The 24,792-nt window shown below is 39.0% G+C and overlaps 1 protein-coding gene across 1 annotated transcript in view; it reads left to right on the top strand.

The window, feature by feature from the left end:
* The window catches only part of GALNT12 (polypeptide N-acetylgalactosaminyltransferase 12), a 45,448-nt gene that overhangs the window by 10,502 nt on the left and 10,154 nt on the right, over window positions 1–24,792 (top strand). Inside the window, exons 2-7 of the mRNA XM_040066608.2 lie at window positions 3,117–3,286; window positions 3,999–4,188; window positions 7,559–7,744; window positions 9,998–10,115; window positions 16,151–16,327; window positions 18,935–19,066. Coding sequence (XP_039922542.1) covers window positions 3,117–3,286; window positions 3,999–4,188; window positions 7,559–7,744; window positions 9,998–10,115; window positions 16,151–16,327; window positions 18,935–19,066 — 973 coding nt within the window. The remainder of the gene's footprint in view (window positions 1–3,116; window positions 3,287–3,998; window positions 4,189–7,558; window positions 7,745–9,997; window positions 10,116–16,150; window positions 16,328–18,934; window positions 19,067–24,792) is intronic.

Here is a 24,792-nt window from a genome sequence, read left to right as displayed (position 1 = left end):
TCCTCCTCCTCAGAAGAAAGCAGGTTGCAGTATAGTTTGCATAAATATACATTCCCAGTGTCTGCAAAAACATATTTTGGGACTGCTGTCACCAGTTGCTGTCATTTTAATGACATACCGTAATTGATATGCATTTGTTTTTCTGAATAATCCAAAGTAGGAGTGAAATGATTCACTTGGAAAGTAGGAGCTGGGATACTTGGCTGACACATGGAGAATAAAAGTACATCTTGAAGTTTGCAAATGTGAATGCAGAAGATGGGCTGCTAAGGCGCTTTGTGTTAAACAGGAGTTGGGAAATGGAAAAGATGAGTTATGACCACTAGGCCTTAAATCAGGCTTCTTACTCGTAGTGGGTTTTTTTTAAGTTTTTATATCTTGTGAAGTGGTAATGTTTGGTGTCTATATGCATGCCACTTAAATGTTATTCAGCAACACTTCCAAGCATTTCCATTTCAGGGATTCATTAGTTTTTTTAAAGATTTTTTTTTTTTCTTTTAATGCTATAATTTTTCCAAGGTTTAAATGTTTTGGGTTTGTAATCTCCCAAATGGGATTAATTTCTGAGGTTTAGTGAAACTCTTTAATTACAGAAAGATAAGGAAAAGTGTGCTTCACTTCAGCAAGACTTTGAGACTGCTAACAGTTGAGATGCAAGAAATATATGTCTTGGAAATAGTATTTGAGATAAATATGCAAATCTGCACAGAGGTTGAATGACGTGGGTTTTTTCCTTTCTTTTTTTGGTTTTTTAATGAGGGTATCAGGGTACTGCTCAGGTCAGGGTGGCTGTGCCAGCCAGCAGCCTGCCCTGCTGCTGTGGCAGGTCACTTCTCCTCACTCCTGTGCTGCCTTCCACCACGGAGCTGGTAAATTAAACCCATTTTTTAGTGCTGGCCTTTTTCTTGACCTTGGAAACCTAAGAAATGTGTGCTCTGGTATGTCCTGTAGTAGGCTGACCTTTTCCTGCAGTGTGAGGTGTGCTCATGGGAGGAGGCAGCAATGCTCAGTGCATCACAAACAGCGTGGGGATCGCCTTGCTCTGTGCCAAATTATGTTTCCCATCTTCAGCATGTAATTTCAGGCAAATCTGTTGAAGTCTTTAATCTATAATTAGACTTATAAGCTTCTTCAGGCGTTTTGGGTTTCCTTTCTTTAAATGGAATACAGTGTTATTATTCCATGAATCTTCCTGACATATTTTTGAAGAATGCTTTCCTGGTGTTATTTATTTATTTATCTTTTCCTTCAGTTTTCTAAAATGCGTGTGTAGAGATCCTATTTCCATCAAGAAATGAGCTCAAAATTACCTGGTACAAGTGACTTATATATATATGGATATTTTTCTCCTGGCCGTACTGAGCAGAAATGTTTTCCAGTAGGCTAAAAGTAAATATGTATTTCTAAAATTGGATTCATACATTGGGTTTTTCTGCATTAAAAATAAAGAGGTTAATTAAAATGTCGCTTGTCACTCCTTTTCATTTTTTATGTGTCAATACATGGATGTCTGGCTAAATAAATCAATTCTGTCACCAGGTGTTGGTGTGAGACAGTTCCCTCTGTGAAAGCCCCTCAGGACAAGTTACAGCCAGGAGGGACAGGCGTTTTTGCACTTCGCTAGATCAGTGTGTGTGTGCATCCACCTATGTGCGTATGTCTGCATGCATGGGTGTTGTTTCGTGGCATTCCTTTCATGTTTGAGAAGCAGCCTTTGGGTGCCTCCTTTGTCTGAGTGCCATTTGTCCTTGTTGCTTCCTCATTTTCACGTGTTTATTACAGAACTACTCTACAGACTTTTTGTTTTCCTTGTAAGAATTTTGATTTTAGGCATAATCAGATTCAGATTGCTTTTTATTTCTATACAGCAGGTTTTAATAGGTACTGACTAATCCTCAAAGAAACCTATAAGCCTTTTTTAATTGCAGACACAGCAGCCTTAAATAGTTTGTTAAAATGTTCTCAATGTTCTGTAGGTAAGCAGTTTGCTTTTAATGTAGTTTTCGTAGTGTTTCGGTGAATTTTTGTGTCCCTAGATTGACCTAAGGGATTTTCCTGGTGCATTTTCTACTGATCAGCTTTAATTTCCCTTTTCAGCTCCCCATAGCACATGTTCTGCAGGACCCGCTGCTGTTCTGTTTTGATAGGAGGGATGTCCTACCTGCTTTGGTATCTGTTGTGATTTAGCAGTTTACAGAAATTGAAGTTTGTCCTTCTGCCCCTTACGAGCCTTGGTGACTCCAGGCAATAAAAACTGCCAGTATGGAATGCTCTAAGGAAAGAGGAGAAATTGTAGAAAATGCCATAGTTATTTTAAAATTCTTCTAAACTGGGGGATTCTTTTAAGAATTTATACATTTGGCTCAGCTATGAGTTTCTTGGCATCCTTATGTTCATTTGGGAAGTTCATATATGTATTTATAGGAAATACATTCTGGAGCTTAATCCAAAGGTTTGCAAACTTTCTGGCTCTCCATAGAGCCAAACCCATACATTTCTATATCTGCTTTAGGTTTTCATGGATTTTTCTATTAGATTTTGCCAGTTGTGTGGTCTCTCCAAATTCTGCTTCAGTGTACATACATTTCAGTTTTGTTGCTGGTCGTTTGGTTTGGTTTTTTTTTCTTTCCTCTTTATATATTGCTGTTCTTTCACAGTTATATTTTTACTGTCTAGCACTTGTTCTATTTTCCAAAGCCACAGTTATCACTAGTTTATGTTACTGTTTTTACTGCACTTAAGTTTTATATTTCTTTTACTTTTTCCTTTAATCTGGGGCACATTTTGGCCATTTTTTGTTCTTCTATTTGAAATTGAGCGAAGACAGCTACTTCAGCTACCAGCCCGGAATACCTCCTATTATTTTTCTTTTTAGACCTTTTCTTTTGGTAGTTTGCAGAATTTTATTCATAATGCTTTTGTGGAAATGGAACCTCTGTAAGAGCAACTTCCTAATGTATTTTCATGCAATTTTCCACACATATGCAGTTCTTTTAAGATACTTTCTGTGTTCTTTCTTGCAGTTGGAAGCTAGCATACAAAGGGATTTGTGAATTGTTTCCTGAAAATTAATAAATGCTTTTGCACTTGTACTAAATATTTTTCCCCCTTTACAGATGCAGAGAGAAGAAATATGATTATTATAGCCTTCCAAAAACCTCTGTTGTGATAGCTTTTTATAATGAGGCTTGGTCAACGCTTCTACGAACTGTTCACAGTGTTCTTGAGACATCTCCCGATATACTTTTGGAAGAAATTATCCTTGTAGATGATTACAGTGACAAAGGTAGGAAGAATAAGTCTAAATAATATTGATCGTTGATGGGCTTTTTTGGTCAACCAGTTGACAGGAGAAAAAATTACGCTGTTCAGGTCACATACCAGAAAACTGTACAACAAAGGCCTCTCATAGAAAAATAGTTCTTTCTATTGTGCTAGTGAAAAATTGGCTTATGGACCAAATTTAGTTTGAAATGGGGAAGCATATTTGCTGTATTGTAACATGAGTGCTTGTGTGTATAGATAGAAAAGAGTCTGATCAGAGCACTTGAGTTTCCTGAATTGAGCAAGTTTCGATTGCACCAATGCTCCCCTGGTGTCTCATATAATGACGGTGACCTAGTTCTTTGGTCCTGTTTGAACAACAGGACATAAAGGCAATGCTGGCATTTTCCACCACATGTGAATTGTGTTAAGACTAAAACTTCATACAAAAAGTTTTAAGTAACTTTTGAGAAGTGCTTATCAATCTGAGAGTGTATTACAGAGGTAAATGTGACGCGTTCAATTTCTTAAAAGCAACCGTGTTTTGTGTCCATCCAAGTTCTGTGCTTTTTTCATGTCCTTTCTAAACATGTATAGCAGAAACGTATTCAAAATGCCACAAGGATTAGAGCCCTGCTATAAGTAATGTGCTAGTGAGGAGAGAGCTTCCTATAGCATGACATAAACAAGTCATTTCAGACTATATCATTCCCTCTTTTTCTGGTTTGTTGCAGAACATTTAAAGGAAACTTTGGAAAACTACGTGGCTGGCCTGCGCAAGGTGCGTCTCATCCGGGCAAATAAGCGAGAGGGGCTGGTTCGAGCCCGGCTGCTGGGGGCGTCTGTGGCAAAAGGAGATATCCTGACGTTCCTGGACTGCCACTGTGAATGCCATGAGGGCTGGCTGGAGCCTCTGCTGGCAAGGTGAGCTTATGCTCTGCGCTGGTTTTCTCTCTCATTGAAGAAGAAGGGGGCAGACAGTTTGGCCCGCTCCTGCAGTGGAAAAATGACTCATGGTTCACTAAAGGTTACTGCAGTCTGGTTCCTGAGGCACTATGAGTGTTTGGTGTTTGTCTCCTGGCTGTGGGAAGCAAATAGAAGTGTGAAAGATCACGTCATGGTGGGATTTTTTTTTGGTGGTGTTTGGTTTGGTTTGTTTTGGTTTTGTTTTGAGGACCAAACTGCTCTTTTTCCTCAGACAATGTAAAGTTTTGGGCTTCAGGAAAGCAAGTCCACACCCCCAGCTTTGCACCTGCCTTGGTAAAGGGGGCTATTTCTGTCAGCCTGGGTGGTGGATGAACAGAAGGTCTGGAAAGATGTGTGCCCTGCAAGGCAATGTTTGCATAAGCAGATTGGAATACAAGTCAATAAACTCCATCCTCTTAGTCCTGAGCAAATCCACCTTTCCAGACTGGTTCTGATATAAAGGATCATGGTGTAGGATAGGGAGGAGTTAATGTTATGTCAACACTGACCCTTACTTGCAAGCCATTTGTCCTGGGACACTGTATTTCATGCCTGTGTAGTCTCTTGTCTATTCTGCAGATCCGTCAGGCTGTTCAGAAACTTCAGTTAATTAACAGCAACCAAGCAAACAAACAACAAAACACCAAGGAACCTTCCCAAAACTCTAACAAAAAACCCTTAGAAACCAGAATACTAGCCTTCTGTTACAGCTGAGAATATTTATTGTATTCTTGAAGCCTCGCCCATGTGTATCCAGCAGCCATACGTGCACCTTTTCATGCTATTCCTCCTGAGTGTTCAGCCACTGGTACTTCACCTCAGCACCTGCATCACGTCACAAGGCTCAATTGCTTTTTGCCCTTTTGCTAACAGCCCATGTCTTTACCCCTTTGGATGGCATTAGCAGATACTGATAGATGCAGGACCTGATTCAGACCTCCGAAATATTGTATATAGAAAACCAGCTCTCTTTAAAATATAACTAAAAGAAAAAAAACTTTCCTCAAGGCCAGTTATTTGATTTGGATCCTGTTAAGATTCTCACCAGGTATTGTAGACTACAGAAAAGGACCAGAAAAAACAGACTTTTACAAACTTTTTTGGAGAGACTTCCAAAAGCACATAGTGTCTTGATGTGATGTTTCTTCCTCATTCCTAGTGGGACTTGTGTTCTCAAGTTCCCCATGTCCTTTTGAAATGATATCTAGAATACTACTTCAGGTTTTTTTGTTTTCTTAAAATAGTCATACTTACCTTGTTTCTAAATTTCACATCGAGTGTATTCCAGGTAACTGTGGGCTAACTATGATAGTGTGAAGAAAGGAAAACGGATAAACATCAAATCATGAGCGCAGGTTTAACAACTGTCCCCTAAAGAAAGTGTATGACGGGGGAGACTATTCTGTGTTTGCTTCGCTTCTTTAGCGAACCACGAGATGGCAATCTTGAGGAAGGATTGGGATTTTTTTAAACGCAATAATCACCACCTGTAAAAAGTTAGCCCTCCCTTGGAATTCCTGCCGTTCTTGCTGCAGATGCAGACATACATCTCTAAGGGTCTTTTCTGTAGCATATCTGACTCGAATGCATGGTAGCGATACAACAGTGTTAGCATTTTGCAGTGCAAACATAGTTGTATTTGTAAGCCTGTGCATTGTACCATCTAGTTAATTCTTAACTTACAGAAAAGGTGATGGCTTTTCACTTACTTCATTCCTTTCATAATTGAAATCCTGTGCCAGCTACCTACTTTTTACTTATTTTCCTACTTGCTACCGGAGGAGCAAAACATTTTTTTTTTTTTTTTTCCCCTCCTCTGTGTGTATCATTTTCATTGTGTTGTACAGTAAGGATTTGTACAAAGTTTTATGCAAGCGAGACAGGAGATAACAGTATTTGTATAAGCCCTTTTGTGTGCTCTACCAAACAAGGTCTCTACGGGAGTTCATAAAGAGGAAAACAACTGTTTCACATATTCCCTCCAGCAGCAAGAGGCCGTTTCACACTTAAGGCTGTCTTTCTCAGCTCAGACAATACTACTTTGGAATTGCTGCTGTTCTCTGCTGCATTTAAGCATCACAAGCTACTCTAATTTCACAGTGTGAGCCCTTGGTCAGCCTACCGGTTTTTAGCCTAACAATCCCATAAAGAATGAGCTCCCTTTGAATGACAGATGCACTGCATCACTTACTTGTTTGGCAATATAAGTATTCAGTTTTCCTTCACCTCTGTAATATGTAAATGCAAGATGCAGGGCATCTTAAAGTGCATACCTGCATCTTTAAGTCAAGCGAGTTACTTCATTTCACTGAACTACCAGGGGATATCTAACACTCGAAAGGGGAAGACGCTAAACAGTGATTTAGGAGAAAGACCTTGGCTTGAGCTTGTGTGCTTGATGTTGCTCCTGGTGCTGAGCGTGGCCATTCTAGAGGAGGAGGCTAAGAACTCCACTGCCTTCTGTAAGGACGAATCCTTTTGGAAAGGAGTCCTGAAAACCCTTCGTGATACTGAGAAATGTGAGGAAGGGGTTTATGTCCTTGTAGAAGTAGACCTGCAAGAAATGTCATAAGATCTGATGTATTCTTAGTATGATAAAGATCTTGACTATCTTTAGATCACCCTTGGTGTTAGGAATGTCATTCTGCAATTGCTATCTTGTTTCTCCTTTTCATCTCCTGTGTTGCTACGGTTTCTGGAAGCCTCCTTCAGTTATGCTTCATTGTGGGAGGTCTAATTCCCAGGTTGCAAGTTTGTTTTTTTTCTAAGCTCAGGGCTTCTTTTTGAGTTACTGTTACAGTACTCAGTACAAAATTTGCCGATGATCACAGTTACATGAACAGCCATGACTTCAAGGGTCAAGAGTCTGGCTGGTTTATTATTCATCATTGCAAAACTATGTAATAAAACTGCTCTCTAAAACAGCTACCTGTACAAAAGAAGACAGGCTTTTTGTTGCTGTTGTTAATGAAGTGGTTCTGGCTATGGCAGCCAAGACAGATGCTGAATGTGTTATCTCAAGCCATCTGGCATACCTTGCTTATACCATCCAGGAAGGTTGATGCTTGCCAGCAGAGTCCATCCTGATACATCCTCCTGATGATCCCCAGTACGAAAATGGGGGTTATTCTAGCATTTATGGTATCATCATTTCCTTGTTATTGCAGCATGAATTGAAAAGGATTAAAACTTCACGTTTGGTATTGTAAGCATCCTTTGTTCTTGTCAGTTCTACACTGGTTTTTTTTTGGTTTTGTTTTTTTTTTTTTTAATTATTTTTGGTATAGTTTCTAATGGAAGTCACCCTTTTGTTTTAAAAACATACCAGGATTGCTGAAGAAGAAACAGCTGTCGTCTGCCCTGTTATTGATGTTATTGACTGGAATACATTTGAGTACTTGGGAAATGCTGGTGAGCCACAGATTGGTGGATTTGATTGGCGGCTGGTCTTCACTTGGCATAGTACCCCTGAAAGAGAACAAAAACGGAGGAAGTCCAAGACCGACGTGATCAGGTTAATATTTATGCATACTAAGAAACTGTGAATGTGTTTTTGATTTCACCTGAAAATACCAGGTGCTGAAAGATATTTGGGAAATGAACATATTACTAAAAAATATGTATTTTGTTTAATTCCCCATTTTTTTTCCAAAAAAGCTGCTGTTTACCATTGCTCCTGGAAAAAAAATAGTGCTCTAAAAGCTGAAATTCCTGTTTCATCTTCCTTATGGAAAACTGATTGCAAAGTAGTCTCTTGACTCCTCTAGGCAAACTCTTACAGATGCTTACCAGCACATGGGAAGAGTATAACTGATTAACTAGTACTGGAGGATGTCCTCTGTGAAAAGCAAAGAACTCTGTGTTGTAAAAAAAATGTATCACGGGCAACGATGAAAAGGGAAAAATATCACCGACCAGTAAGAAGGTAAAAGTAGTTTTGAAGATTTCTTTCTGTTCCGTAATGATAGCTGCAGTTCACTGTGCTGTTTTCAAAGGTGAACCATTTTGCCAGTTCTTTACTGGGGTGAAACAATACAGCTCTATCTATCATGGTTTCTGTGAAGGGCTAACTCGCAGAGCTCAGGACCATGTCTTCATAATGTGTTTTAGTTTTGTTTTATTTTGAGACAAGGTGCCATCAATTGGTATTATTTGTCACTCAACATTGTATTTTTAGGAGAGATAAGAGAATAGAGCAAACAAAGCATCTGAAAGTGGGAATGGTAGACAAGATCCTGATAGCTGAGGATCTACTGTGTTCCACCTAGCCCTGTCTGCTATGGAAGTTGCTGTATTTCAGCAGTTTGTTGTAGTAAATTGACCTGTTTGGCATTTTTAATACAGTCATTTTGTTAATACTTTTATCTGTTACTGTAAAGCCCACAAAAAAAAAAAAATATTATTTTTTTATCAGTCTTTTGTAAGTTGCTTATCAGGATATTAATACCCATATTTCACAAATATTAATGAACTTATCCCCAGCTGAATAAACTTTATTTTTTTAAATGGGAAAAGTGAGGTAGTAATTGAGTCTTTCTCAGCATGTATTAGTCCATGTCCTCCTTAAAAAAAAATTCCAAATACAGTAAATATTTTTAAAACATTTAGTTCAAATATGATTTTTTTTTCCTTCATGATAAGAAGAATTGTCTTTGACATGCCAAGAGTAAAATGATAAGGGATAAAGTTTCATGGTAGCCTGAGGACTGTGAGCTTGACAAGTGTCTGGAGAAAGCAGCAGTGCTGGGAGTGGTGTCACTGACAGCTTGGTTTGGAAAGATGAGATTTGGAGGAAGACAGAAGGACTTGACTGGTTATGGAGTTTGTTATTTTTCCTTCTGTCTTGTCTCATCTCATTCCATTCTTTGAAACAGCATATGACAATGTGAGACCGTGTTGCTTCAAAAAGATAGCTGGTAAAATTAGTTTTGGCAGATTAAGAATAATTGATCATGCGTCTCGCTTTTGTTAATATTTACCTCAACAGCAATTTAGTAAAACTCATATGATGTCAGCTGAGCTTAGTTCTAATCAGCATTATATACCTGACACTTTAAAGGGAGTCATCCTACGACTGTAAATGATAAGGAACAATATTGAACAAATACAAATTTATGTATATGTGTGCACTCTACCCTACTGGAAGTACATCCCTTAAGTGTGCTGTCACTCCAGGCCTTGTGATCTTCAATGAGGACCCAGTCATGACTCCTGATTTTTTTATTTTTTTTTTTCCCTCCAAACTTAGTAAAAAAATTTAAGAACATACAGATGGGTAGATTTTCTCAGAAAGAAAACAAATCTCTTTAGGGGCTATATTTACTTAATAATTAAAGTCTGAGAGTTTTTTTCAATTGGTATAAGTGAAATCAAGAATGTTGTTTTTAATTACCAAAGCACAAGTATTTCTTTAATTATTGCATAAGTAAAATAGATAAGGATATAGCACTTAGAATTTCAGAGACAACTAGTACACTTCTGCCACAAAGAAGCTAATGTTCTGCTGTGTGAAGAGGCTCTTCATTTACACATAAAGACTGCAATTGGAAAAAATTATTTTAACACAATATTTTTCATTCTGGTGCTTGTTTCAGATTCAGTTTTTTATTACTAAATTAAATTCAAATGGCTTCATAATAATTGGTAAATTTCTGACTGTTACTTTGTATCCAGAAAAGATTGAAAAAGATGTAATTTTTTTTATCTGTTGCATTGGTTTAATATTTTTTCTTTTTACTCAGTTCAGAGTTACTATTTTCTTTTGTAGGTCTCCAACCATGGCAGGTGGATTATTTTCTGTGAGCAAGAAGTATTTTGATTATCTTGGTTCCTATGACACAGGAATGGAAGTCTGGGGAGGAGAAAACCTTGAATTCTCATTTAGGGTAGGTGGCTTAATTGAAAGTTTCTTTTCCTCAGAATACAACAAGTTCCTATTTCTTTCTTTGTGCCCTTTTACTTAATGAGGTAGCTGTAATGTAAGCAAGTGCTAAGAAGGGAGTATTTTGGAAGGTGTTTATATAAATCTTGTTCTTGCACTTCAGGATAGCTGTACTTCCCTTCCAAATAGCCATTTTAAAGCAATGTTTAAAAACATATCTTTATTTTGAGCTCTAGTATAAAATGTAAAAAGGGGTGTGGTACTAGTGGGTGAAGTTTACATCCTGCAGCTTGTAGGATGTCATTGGGAAGAAGATTTGTGGTGCTTTGATGTGACTCAGAGTTCTTGCTGTGACTGATGGAGTGAGCAGTTCCCAGTGGGGCAGGAGAAAGCAGCCCCTGTACTAATTTTGAGGCTTTATTCTGTTTCACCTGAGAAAAAGGCTGTACAAAGGCTATAAAAGATGGGAGAGAAGATCTCCAGTAACAGTAGAGTTGTACCCCACAGGAGGTGTGACCAAGTGCTCGGGTGTGAGTCTGATAGCTGTAATGAAAAGGATTTACAGCAGGAAAAGGGGAGACACAGGACAGTACAGGCTGATCAGAAAAGTAATGTTCTTATGTGCTCAGCTGGTACCAGCACTGTGGCTAGTTCCTACTGAACACTGGCTGCCTATGGTTTGCCCCAAATCACATTTAGCTCATGGAAGCTCATGGTGACATAAGAGGAATGCTGTAGAGCTGCTTTTGGCTTTCAGGGAGTTCACAGCTTATTATCCTGGATTATTCTTGTCTGTTCTGCCCATCATCTGTTATTTTTAATGGTCATGTTTGCATTTTTGTGAGTCATTGACTTGTGGTACAGGAGGGGTTTTGGCCTTTTTACCAGGTGACAACAGATTTCAAGGTTAAATAACATTTTAATGTTACAAAACCACTTTCTTGAGAAAGGAGACATCAGCAGACTGTCTCTCTGGATGTCTGCGTGTTAACCAGAGAAGCATGGAGTCTTCCTGGCTGCTGTTCTGATCTGCTGCCTGCAGTGCAGAAATTGTAGAAAGGAGGGTATAAAAATAAGGAACAAAAATTATTAGGAATGATGACAAGTACAGGCCTAGAGTTGATATGGTTTCTCTGGAGGTAGATTTCTCAGCTGGAAAAGCTGTTTGATATGAGTTCATGACCACCTCCTTTTTCACTTAGGGAAGTTTCTGGCACATAAGCCCAAACACAGTCTACTCAATAGTCTTGGTCTAGTTCAGCAGGCCTTCCCCTGAGGCACAAAGCAGTTGACCCATCTCCATCAGCCCTGTGACCCTCTGAAGCAGGAGTCTCGGTTCTGGTGTGTGCAAAACTTCAACTCCTTGAGGAAGACCTCTAACATGGCACACTTGGCATGCAAGTTCTTGGCCTTCTGCTCTTTGTGTCTTGCTTTTGGAGACACCAAGGCTGGCAGACAGCCTGACCCATTCCTTTTGACTCAGAGTGCCCCAGTACCAGCTGCTGCTGCTTTACACCCAACCCTCCGTTGCCACTGACCTCTGTGAAGCTCTGGCAGCCAGTCTCATTTTTTATATCACTGGTTCCCCAGAACCAGGACCCCATGGGGTGCAGGAGCCTGTGTGAGCAGCGCCTTTACTTCTCCAGCATGCAGGACTGTGGTCTCCTCACGGGACAGAGGAAGCATCAGAGGTGGCCCAGCACACAGGGGAAGCACAAAGAGAGCAGCAGAGTCCCCAGGAGAGAGTGCACAAACTCTCTGCAGTGGGCTAAGCCAGCATGTAGGTGCAGGTGGATCAAGCAACTCCTGGGAGACAAATGACTTAACAGGACAGGCTGTGCAGTGGCCAATGAATATGCTTGGCCATGCCAATTTTCCCAGTGCAGCTTGCCAGTAGCATCTGGGCATTTGTAGGCAACATGCTTTGCTCTGTTTGATTTGGAGCCCTTGTACTTGTGCCTGTGTGGTGAGGATTTTTGTGGAACAGAGCAGAGTGCTACGATGTTGTTTAACTGTGCTCTTTTGGCTGCCCGCAGTGTTCCAAGAGGTCGGAAGGGATAAATCATTGTTAGTGTTGTTGTCCTTGTGTTTTCTAGATCTGTCAGACCTGAAAATTAGGAGCAGAACTACTCAAAACCACTGTAAATTAATTTACTGTTGTTCTCCTCTCTGAAAACACGACTCTCTCCCAATGACATGAAAAGACTTGTCCTCATGCCTCCTCTTTCTTGCACTTCGATTACTCTGAGCTGGAGAAATTCTCTGTGGTTTTGAGAGGTGCAACAAGGACAAAGCTTTTGCTAAAAGCATGATGACTAAGAGAGATGGAGGCTACGTGCTGAATGCAGAATTGAGTCAATGTTACCTTGATTTTGGATTGCTTAATGCTATTTAGCTGGGTAAAATTTCACTTCATGGGCATAATGGGCATTGAAACTCCTCTTTCTGAGGTATTCAAAACATGCTCTTTCATCTTCTCCCTCTTGTACTCAGAGCAAAGGGAATCTGGTTGCAGCTTCTGTCCCCTCTCTGCTCTTGGTCCTGCAAGTGGCGCTGCAATGCAGATTTGTTTCTGGACAAGGCTTAAATGTCTGTGGTCTGTCCTTCAGCCTACCGTATGCAAAAAGGCCTTTCTTCTCAGAAATGTTACTGCCCCTGAGCCTGGATGATACACCTCAAAACACTCGGGGTCTTCTCTTTTCCAGTAATTTTGTATTGTTTCTTTTTGTCTGGAACTCTGTCTTGTGCTGAGAGCAGCCAGGGTGGGTCCATGTGTCTGGGATGCCTCTCCACCCACCCAGCTCCAGAAGATTGTGCCTGAGCACCACACTGGGGGCTTAGCCACAAGTCATCAAGAAAAAATTGTAGCAGAGAGAGAGCAGCAGAAACATAGGGTTTACCACATTTTGCCCTTTTATAGGATGTATCATCCTTTTTATGTTTTTTGTTTCTTTAAGACAGCCTTAAAATGTTAGAATGAGCTGGTAGAACTTTTATTCTTTAGCATTCATTGACCCAGCACGAGGTCAGTTGTCCGGAGACCCTGGCAGGGATGGCGATCCCAAGGTGAGATTCTGAACATTTTCTGTGGGTTTTCAGAGTGCCACCATCTGTCTCTGAAAATAAAAGAAAATATGCCAATAGTCTGCATGCATCAAGATGAAAGTGAAAGTAAAAAAAGGAATGTCACCTTGTTTTCTTATTGAAGTGAAGGAGAAATGTGTGCTTCTATAATGAGAGCTGTGAGTTATCCAGACCTAGTAAAGAAACAGATCTGCATTTATGTGAGCTTGCAAAATATTTGTGAAACCTTATGTGCTTTTCTGTTACAGAAGGTTAAACTAGTTTTATGGAGAATCTTCTGCAAAGCCACTTATTTAGCATTTAGTAATCAACTTTAGTTTCTCTATTAAATTCCTCACTTTATTTTATGGCTGTTCATTTGTAGCTGATTTTATATAGAGGTCATTTTTTTTTCCATTAAAATGAAAGTGAATAAACCTTTTGAGGACTTGTTTAGCTGAAGTATATTCAATTTTCTTTTGTAATAGGAAGACAAGATAATTTTTGTGCTGTTTTTATGAAATACTTAGAATTTAATGAGCATTGCTTAGCAACCTACAGTTGTTTTTTAGAGAGCTTTAATTATTAAAAATTCAGCTGTTATAGAATTCTCTTTTTGTCATCAATTTAACAGAGGTATGGTCAGTTTGTTTCCATCCTTTGAAATCAGACTTTGTCATGGAGGAGCTGAAGTATGTGCTTCCTTCTTAACTACATTTTCATTTCAGTAGTCTTTACCATCTGTCCCTAATACCTTATTTAAAAGTAGATTGATCTAAACAATAAAGATGAATTAAAAACACTTATGTGGAATGTAACATTGGAAATTTTTAAACTAATAAATGTATGGCTCTTAATATTTTCTGACAAATCTTGAATGGTAAATTGCAGCTCTAAAAATATTCTGGAACATAGAAATAATAATTATGAAAACTATTGTTTTGAAACAAATCTCAAAAAAGTAAAAGTGGATAGCTGGTTTCATATCAGCTTTCAAAATGGCAGTTGAGTAACTTACCTAAGTAACTATGCAAATTGTTTAAAAGATCAGTACAGAATTCTAGATTTCTTGTATGATTCCTTTAATCATCTTTGTTCAAGTGATAAATATGCTGCTTCCCTGAAAAGCAGCAAAAAAGAGGCAAGAAACCTCCATGAAAAAAAAGAAATGAAAATTTTAAATCCAGGAAGTAACAATTATCCAGTATTCCCTATAGCTGAATAATGAATTACCTATATCTTTAGGGAAGCTCTCTGTTTTAAAAGTAAGCATATGTATTAGAGTGCTTCCACTTTGGTAATTGGACACAGTATTGTGCCACACGTAAAGTCCGACGTTGTTATCCAAAACCAAATCAATGGAGATGACACTCATTAGAAATTTGAGAGAAATTCCAGCTATTTTAAAAAAACACCCTAAAAGTTAGGCATCTAAACCCAAGTCCTATCTTGTGTGAGCTGAAAGCCTTTATCTTTTTAGATCCCTAGAACTCCCAGAGAGAGAGGTAGGAAAAGTCCCACCACTAATCTTTTGACACTGTTAGCAGCAGAGTTTTTATTTACTACCTCATATCTTTCACTCCTGCTGTGTTAATTTGAATAACATGTAATTAAAAATGTATGTCTTATACAAGAAGGTTGTCAGGGAGGAAACCTCTACCCCATAAGCCTATCCCAGCTAATTTCCCTTGTCTTCCATTTACAAAGAAATGATGAGCTGCAACTTATGCATGGTTGAATACATGAGGAGAATTCTAAATCTTTTATGGAAAGTCTATTAACGCCATTGGTGACAGCCTCAAGATAGTTCAAGTACAGCTACATATCCCATCTTCCTCCCATCTGACTAAATTTCAGAAACCTTGTTTCAGGCACCCTTCAGAAATGGGGAGTCTGCCATGCTGTGGTCACGCACAGTACTGAACAGGAAATACCTGGCTGTGCTTTCCTTTCAAGTAATCACACTTGAGATCAGAATGCATGATGGGAAAAGTGGCTGTGTAGGTGAGCTGCCAAAAGTTCTTGGTTTTCAGAGGAGAAGAATATAATTACAAAAATATGTGTACAGAGTGCTGAGGCTAATGGATCCACTTGATGGGGTTGTTCCTGGACTTTATCTTGTGGGCTGTACACTTCCCGACCTGGGGAGCCAGAGAGGCAGGAGCGTGAGCACAAGGGCAGAGTGATGCTTTGCAGGGTTCTGCCAATTCCTCATTCAGGTGTAAGTACTTCCTTGGCATCAAGCAGGAATATTGGTTTAGATAGAGGTGGTTGTTTCACTATTGTTGTGGTTAAACCACCGTAAGTTATAGAAGTACTCTACTTTTTCTTTTCATAAAGGGACTGGGGTTTCATGAAGGGTCTTTTGGGTCTGGGGTATCTTCCTCAGCTTTCCAATGAAAAGTTTAGTGGTATTTTATCACCAGGCACCTATGCCTTCCTTCTTTGGTGAATGTACAAATGGGAATGCAGCTGACTGTTCTTCGATGATAGAACAAGCTTACCTGTTTTGTCAAGTCAGCTTTCCAGTAGAATATCCAGATGATATGTAGAGCTATAGATTTCTGGTAAGAATTAGTTATCAGCTAGTTTCTTTCCAAGATAACTATTTACATGGTTAATTTGGAAAAGAAACATGCCTTTTTTTTTTTTTTTAACCAATGCCTGCATAACTTATATTGTAGACCACATCCTATCATGAGAAAATAAAACTAAGAAAGGAATATTGCTCTCCAGATAAAACCAGAGATGTGGTTATCTACTTGTGAACTCAGAGTGAATTACTTAGAGCAACAAGGATGTACTTTTATCTAGTTTAGTCATCAAATGAGACACAAAATTATTGTATGTGTTGCTTGTAGTATGGTGCGGTATTCTTGAGACAGTGTTATTCTTACACAGGCTTATTTTTACTATATCCTTGAGGTTGCAAAAGACTGAAATTCATGACACACGTGATGTAATTTCTTTGCTCAGATATGGCAGTGTGGAGGAAGTCTTGAGATCCATCCCTGCTCCCATGTAGGTCACGTTTTCCCCAAACAAGCTCCGTACTCACGGTCCAAAGCTTTGGCAAACAGTGTGCGTGCAGCTGAAGTGTGGATGGATGAATATAAACAACTTTATTACCACCGAAACCCACATGCTCGCCTGGTGAGTTCAACTCCATTGTTCCTGGAATTGCAGTAGAATTTGTTTTCAGCCTACTAACTATTGACTAAGCTAATATTTAACATGAAGTGCTTTTTACGTTTATTTTTTTTATTATTTCTGAAACTTTTTCCCAGGCATAGAATAAGTGCATAATTTTTAATTCTTCGGAAAAAATTAAAAATTCTGTAAGAGTACAAGGTGGCCCAATCTATGTCAACATTAAATGAATAAATGAAAGAATAGTGTGAAATGGGGTCATCAAAGCAAGGAGGAGTTGTTTAGCCTAAAATTTACACTTCTGTGAAATGATACAGGACTCCTGATACAGGACTCTTAATAAGAATTACACAATTAATGAATGCAAATAGACAAGATTCAGTGGACAGTAGACCTTCAGGTAAATAATATTTAGCAAAATTCCCCGTCTTGTGCTAATTCTAAAACTTTAGAGTTATGTAAAACAACAAAAAAAAATTCTGTTTGATTTACTGTCGCACCATGTTTAGTTAAAAAAAAGAAAAACAACCAAACAACAACAAAAATCCGGAAACTAAAATCAATATTGAAAAGATTAAATTAATGAAGATCAGTCCTGGAACTCAGATGAAAATGTTCCTAATAAAATGTTTCAAGTATCAGTGATGTTGGTTTTGGAAGTTATTTTAAGTTAATGTTTTTATTTTCCTTGAAATGAAAATACAAGATCATTGATTGCAGATTTTTTCAGGAGATTATTGCTGTGCAAATTGAGTATGTCAAAACAGTAAAGCCATGTGCAAATTCATAACTTGGACATATTTATTGTGAGGGGCCTGAAGGCTGGAAAACCGTAACACTGAAATGTCCTCACAGTGTCCAGAAATTAATTATTTCCTATTTTCCTATTAAATCCTTGTGACCTCTGTCACAAGGTCTGAAATTCAGGCCTCAGAGAAATCATTCTCTGCTGTTGCTTGTTTCTGGAGGTGCCTGATCTCCTCAGCATGATGTCTTTGCATGAAAGGTTTCCTAAGCACCGTCTTTCTGCTTTTGTGCCTGGGTTGGGCTGCTGGGCATCCCCCTCCGGCTACTCTGGATCAGACCTGAGGGACCTGTGGGACACAGGGAGCCCCCCACTCACCTGAGTGGCTGACCCCAAGAGACACAGCAGGGGAAAACTGCTCTTGAAAACATTAGATATGCTGGAGGATGCTGGAGAAGATGAATTTGGTTAGCTTTCATCTTGTGTTTGTTTGGATTAAGTTGGGTAATTAGGTTATTATAGTCCACACATTTGTAATAATTGGTTTACTTTAACCTCATAAAAGCCATTTAGGTTTTATTATCGGAGTCTGACTTGGAGAGAAATACGGGTTTCGCCCATGGGCAATGCCGTGCCGATTTTGGCTTGTCATGCACAGTGCAATAAACGCTGACAACTTTTCTTGTAAAGTGCTGGGCATCTTATGCCTGTAATGACAGAGCTTTAACTTTTAAGGATATTTGTGTGTTAGTACTGGAAGTTTCATGTATTGGCTTATTGTAACACAGCGGATATAAGCTGAAATTCACGCGGGTTATTTTTCCCCAGATCAAAGCTGCTGCCAGTGAACTTTGGTTTCCATAATACTCTGTGCACCACTTGTTGCAGCAGTTGAGTTCAGACCTTTTTTACTTCATCAAACCCATATATTCAGTTCTGCAGCATAACAGGAGAATGATTGATGATATGGCTGCAAAAATTGATTCCATGAAGTTTCACTTCAAGATTAATGTTCAGACCTCAGAGCTAATATGCCACGCTGTTTGTTTATTCAAACAGGCATCTCTGCCTTTGCTTTACATATGTTTTGTTTTTTCAGTGGTATTTCCACGGCTTTGAGAAATGCAAAACATTTGTGGTTTGATGAAAGAGTGACCTGTAAAAATCTGGGGGCTGCAAATGCTATCTCATGCCTTGACTATCTGAAGTCCCTAGTCAATATAAAGAGGTTTTTGAAGACAGACATAAAAAGATGTGAACTCTGCTCCAATCCATAGGCAGGGAAAAGTCTGCAATGAAAGCTTTTCTCTGGAGGTTTAAGATTTCATACTCTCCACCCCCCGAAATGATGAAGTTCAAAGGATGCATTAGCAGATTTTACAAATTTCATCACTTAAGTGTAAAACTGTACAGGTAATTTGCAAATGGATAGTGGTACAATTTAAAATCCTCAGGATTCATTCACTGCTTTGGAGATTTTCAATTATCTATCTAAAGGAAGTTTTATTTTCCAATACGCCTTCTTAGTCTCCAGCAATCTGTATTCAAGGGCTTCCTCACTTACAGATTCAGGGAGTTTTCTCAAACTGTCTTCTAGAATATTTTAAAGTTTCACTTGTACAGTTCCAATTCTTTTTTGTCAACATTTTACAAATGTAAGGATAATGAAATCAAATCCAGCACCCAAACATGATGATTTTTCCTGGCCAGAAGTCCTACTCATCACTGTAACATACGGTTCCTAATAATGTATACAGTTAATTTAAAAGAGAGCATCTGTTCTGGATTTTTTTTTTTTTAAATCTTTTTTCTTTTTATTTTTCTCCTTTTTTTTTTTTTTTTTTTTTTTTTTTTCCCTCCTCCAGGAACCATATGGAGATGTGACAGAAAGGAGACTTCTACGAGAGAAGCTGAAATGTAAGGACTTTAAATGGTTTTTGGAGAACGTGTATCCAGAACTTCACGTACCCGAGGACAGACCAGGCTTCTTTGGAATGGTACGTGGCTGCTGAGAAGGGGGCCTACTTGCAGTTCTCTGAGCTCTCCTACTAAGTCAGTGTGAAGGTGTTTTTGTGCCTAAATCAATTTGGGATTTTGGTAGAATTCAGTTAAAACTGGTAGGCTTTAAAATGTGGTTTCTATCGGAATCTTTATTTAAGGGAATGCTGTTTATGAAGTTCTGTGACAGAGTAGGAGAACAGGTAATGTTGCCTTGAATTACTCCTTCTAAGGGACATCTTGGAACTGTTAAAGGTAGCAAAGGAAGAGGTTTTTAACATTGCATAACAAAAAAAAGAGAACAGTAAAGTGTTTTATTTTACTTGTTGAATTGAAAAGAAAGAATGTGCTTTGAAACGTATGAACATAAATTTTATCTGATGAAAACTATGATGCTCTGGTGATGGGAAGGAGAGCTGGTGCTAAGTGCTTCCAGATCATAGGGGATATATTAAACCAACATGTTAATTTTTAATCTGGAGTCACTTTAGACTAGCAAGGACACAGGCAATGGATTCAATATCAGAATCCTCTTCTTTTTTAAAAGTTGACAGCTCTTTATGCTTTTTGCAGCTTACAAATAAATATAAACTATAGCTCCATGTGTATCACATTACTGTAATCTCATCTGGAATGGATGAAGGCAAAGATGACGCAGCAAATACCTGTTTCCTCTGAAAAATCACCAGATATCTGCTGCATGACAGGAACACAAAACTGCACCTTTCCACCAGGCAAGGATGTATCAAATACCTTCCTGACTACCAAATGCCACATTGACTTAAAAGTACTTTTGCTGGTAACTCGATCGCTCTGCAGATCCAGCTAAGCTGCATTCCCACACTGCTGCATCACATCCAGCCCTTGTCTGGCTGCCACCTGCCCTTCAATTACTCAGCCTCTGCTGAATCTCCTTCAGGAAAAGGAAAAAAACCATCTGATCTCTGTGGACATACAAAACACTGAGGAACTAAGGCTCCCCACAGTCTGCCCTAATAGCTTAGTAACTTGTTGAATTAAAAAGATCCTAATGTGGAAATGCTATGGTTTCCCCTGGGGAGCTGTGGGAGCTCCCATAGGGAGGGCAGCAGTTGTCAGAAAAGCCCTTAGGAGCTTCTGGAAGAATTGCCACGCTCCTCCATTTGTCTTTGAGCTTGCAGGAGAGGTGGTACCTCTGAGTGATCACTGGGGTGAAAGGTATTACCCACCATTATCCAAACAAACCCTGGTACAACCTTGGTTCAGTTTTTGGTCTTTTGGCTGGATTGCTACTGACAAGGTCTGAGACAATTGAAGCAGTAAGGTATTATAAGAGTTACCTTCCAGGAGCATTTCAGGAATTTTATCCTTCCCTCCACCTCCATCCTTCTCCCTCCAGAAGGAAGGGTTAGACTGGTGCCAGTGATAGTGCCTCAGCCTCCTGGGGAAGAGAAGGGATTTGTGCAGTTTATTCTATGATTTAATTGTCATCCTCAGGAAAGGGGTTGACAGTACCTAGGAATAATAACTCTTGTTCAGAGCTGCTTGAGGTATCTAGAGTGTAATTTAGGTGTGCTCTATATATTTCTCTAAAAACAATTCATAAATGCTGTCATCTAATTGTGAGCATAATGAGAATACACCAACTTTTAGGGGGGAGGAAGAATTTAAAATGTGATGGAAATATGGTTGTACTCTGAAAAACTGAGAGTGCAGAAACGGCACCTACTGATTCAGCTGATTTGTGGATATCGAGTCCCATCTGCTAGATTCAGTGAATCACTGATGATGTTCTGTACTCCTGCCTTAGCTGTGTAGTGCTTGCCTGGTTCACAAAAATACTGTAATTAAAAGTGGCGTTTTTGATAACAGCTCAGCTTAGGGTGAGGTTATTTAATCCTTCAAAGAGAATACAAGGAAATATGGGGATTTTTACCTTCCTTAAAAATCTTTTTTTACTTTTGAACTGAAGTTGAAAATATTTCTGCGATTACCCACAAGTCAGCGATGTGTTATTCAACTGGAGTCAAGAATTATTGAGCAGCATTCAGAGCTGTGCACTGACAAGCAGCCTCTTATGCTACATTTTTTTTTTCTTGATACATAGATAAAAATATCCATACTACACTTGGTTGTCTAAAAAGTTAGCTGCCTAAAACTTTACGTAAACATACTGAATTATGAACCTTTTTGCCTGAGATATGATTGCATTCCTGCAAACTGCCTGAGACCTATAAATGAGATCAGTATCTTCTTGCTTCTCCTTGGGCTTCATGTAGATTTGGAACTTAGTGGGACATGAACCTTCTGACTTGAATAATTTCTTTGGGGCCAGGAGGAAGTGAAGCTGGTAGGCACTCAGTGGGTTAAAATAATAAGAGGTCAGCACTTCTGGAAAGGCTGATAATACCTTTTAGGCACCTGTGTAGCACACTGGTGTCTCTTTTTCTGGCATAGCATCTGGTTTGGCCGTCCTTGAGCATATACTTATTGGCAGAGTAGGTAGGTGTGAAATTGAAACAAGAATTGAGCCCCAGCTCTGCACAGATTGCCCACCTGAACAGCAGAGACTCGGTCAGCTTACAAATCCTAACGACCCTGTAAAGGGATGGTGTGGTCTGTAGGAAGAGCTTTGAGGCAGCTGGTGTTCAGTATTAGTGTGGTGACATTGCTGCATTGTGCAGCTGGATGAGGACAGAGCAGCTGGGCAGCTCTGTGATCTTTTCATGTTATCGGTGACCGTGGAAAGGCACGGCAGCAAAGCAAGGGAATAGTCAGCGCTCTTCTCTCCTCTAAGGTACGTATTAAGTGTGGCTGGCATTGAGGTGCATATCCAAGGATAAAGATTATGGTCTGTCAGTGAATTTGGCTTTAAATTTGGCATCAAGATTGCTTGTAAAAAACAGCGGTGACACAAAAATCAGGATTTTACTCTAATTTTCTGTAAGTTTGATCACTTGGCAGTGAGACCATACTATGTTCTGACATGATAGGTTTTTCTTCTCAGTTTCTAGCTGGTATTTCTTTCAGCTGAATGTAAAGCAGCTAAGTTGATAGATGTCTTGTGTTGTGACTTTCTATCTGGTCTCTCTGCCTTCTATCTGTGAATGCATCTGTCACTGACTGAATCAGTTGGAAAATCAAAAACTTGAATTTTTCTTTTGACAGCTTCCTTCCCTGTTTTCCTCCAAGACCATCTCATCTTCATTTCCAAGTGCTCAGTCATAATTTTCTTTTAATTTAGACTAGATACTATATTTAAAAAAAAAAATAAATGGAAGGAAGATTTTAAGCTATGCCTTTAAAACTATGAAAAATTTTGTTTTTCTGCAACATGAAAGAGACCATTATTTAAATTATCTGAAGAACACATGATATTAATGGACAGGCTTGCAGAAGAAGAGAGCTATGTGATTTAAATTACAAAATCAAAGATATTGTTGCATGACTGGTGCTCCAAGTTCTCAGAGGTATCAGGGTCCCTTCTCTAGGGTATACCTCTAAAACTGCGTTATAATCCAATTTGTAGAGCTGCCACTTGAGGTTCAATTGGTAGCTAAGATTAGGACAGACTAGACCTGGAGACCTTATGCCCATCATAGGAAAATATGCACCACTTTGTTGGCTGTACAGCCTCTGAAAGCTAGGGAAAGGCTTTTTAAAAGGAAGTGGGAGACTCTCAAGTGCTTGGTAGTGAACACCCACTGCTTGAACCACATGCTTATATGTTTTTGAGCTTCCCAGGGAGATCTGGACTTGCTGAATGAATGAGCCAATGAATCTAACAGCAGTGTGTCACCTTCCTCCAGAGGATTTTAGTCACCGGTGTTGTATGCCCTTTTTAGCATTGCCCTTAAGAAGTTAACAGGTGATATGGAAATAGCATTCACTCAGTGGAATCTTTCCCTTTGACTGCTTGGATTACCTTTGAGGTAAAAGCTGATGTTTGATCAGTACTAGTGAAGCTGTTTGGCTTGCTGCAAATTCATATCTTCCTGCATCCCACAGTATCATCTGTCCATATCACTGATGGATCAGCACAACTGCCACTGGCAGAATAAAGAGGATTCTGATCTATTTTGTGGATGTAGAGAAAGGTTGGCAGTGCTCCATTGGCTGTACTTGTCAACTAATGTAATGAAGTTTTAATGTCAAAAATCTGTTGTTGATGGTTTGTTTACAATTGACTTTATCTTCAAAAAATGCAAGCCCATACTAATAATTATCCACAGAATGCCATCTGTATTGTGTAGTTATATGCAAGTGTCCAGATATTAGGAAAAAAATAGATTTAAGTATCTCCTAGCAGTAAGAGATTAGGTCTAAGGTGACTATCTCAGTAGCTGGTATTTATTACCTATCTCTGCCTCCAAACTGTGGTAATTAAATGGCGTGTAGACCGACACCAGTAATGTTTCAATGGGAGGCAAATGCTCTAAAAAACCACAGCCAATAGTCCTGCATGGGTACATTGTTTTATACCTGATCTATGTGTTTCAATGGCAAGGTGATCAACATTTTTTCTTGCTTCTGTTTCTCTAATGCAGCATTCTAGAAAAGAACTAAGGTAAGTCACAGAGAAAATTTTGTTCTTATTGCATGACTTGTTTATGGTGGATGTGGGAATAAACATAGCTTCAGAAATAAGTGGATGATCACTGTTTTGATAGAGCTCTTGCACATAAAATAAACTTAAACTGTATATTCTCATTTAACAAGAGAAAAATATTTCACAAATTCTCTGATACTTTTTTCCTGGCTTGGAACAGAGGGCAGGTTTGTGGGGGTTGTTGGTGGGTTTTTTTGGTGTTTTGTTTTGGTTTTTTTTTTTTTTTTTTTTAAATAGGGTGCTGCAATCAGATTTTCAAATTTTTCTGTGTTATTTCAGAGCAGGTAATTTAAAAGCTTAGAATATACTATTCCCACTAATTAGGTCTTGAATACCTATTGGGCTTCCTGATGAAGTGTGGGCATATCAACCAATGTCTGACAAAATAAAAGAACTAGGTGAACCACATGGACCGTGTACGTGTAGGAAGATTCGGCATGCATCACAAGCATTTATGCATGAAAGAGAAAAAGGAGAGAACAAATGTGGTAACATCCTGGACCACAGCCTCATTTTCAAGCCATCTGAAATGAAGCTTAAGTTTAGTAAGCTTTTACACATCTTTTGTTGCGTGTATTTGGGCATTAAGTAACAACGCATAGGAGAGTTACAGTAGTTCTGGTGGTACAGGGCATTTTTGAACAGATGAGTTAAAATTTCCCAGAAGGGAGCTCATGCTTGAGCTCGTGCCAGGGGCTGGTGGCAAAGAGCACTAGTGAAGTCATTGGGTTGCCTGGAAGGGCACCATGGATAAGAGCTTTCCTCCTCTTGGAGCCAGTATGCAGTCAGGCAGAGTCATGTTATTAAACATACTAATGGGAGATCCTCTGGTCCTGAAGACAGCTGCTGACAACAACAATTGTAGAGATAAAATTACCATTTTAAGTGGTTATGACTTTTAAGTTGATATTTCCTGATGTAGAATGTAGAAACATGAGAAGCTTATTGTTTGGTTTATGTGGTTCCATGGCAGTGTTAAAAATAGTCTATGTAAGACGCTTCTCTTTCCTGTTTTTCTAAGTGTAATTCTTGCCTCCCCTCCCATTAGGAAGGTAAACAAAATGTCTTCTTTTGACTGTTCAAGGAGGGTTGCAGTGGTCTGTGGGAGTGAGCACAAACCAGTGGAAAGATGCTGGG

This window comes from Hirundo rustica, chromosome 1, assembly GCF_015227805.2.
Source record: "Hirundo rustica isolate bHirRus1 chromosome 1, bHirRus1.pri.v3, whole genome shotgun sequence".
In the NCBI taxonomy this organism is placed as follows: Eukaryota; Metazoa; Chordata; class Aves; order Passeriformes; family Hirundinidae; genus Hirundo; species Hirundo rustica.
This window is presented reverse-complemented; position numbering and strand designations above follow the sequence as displayed.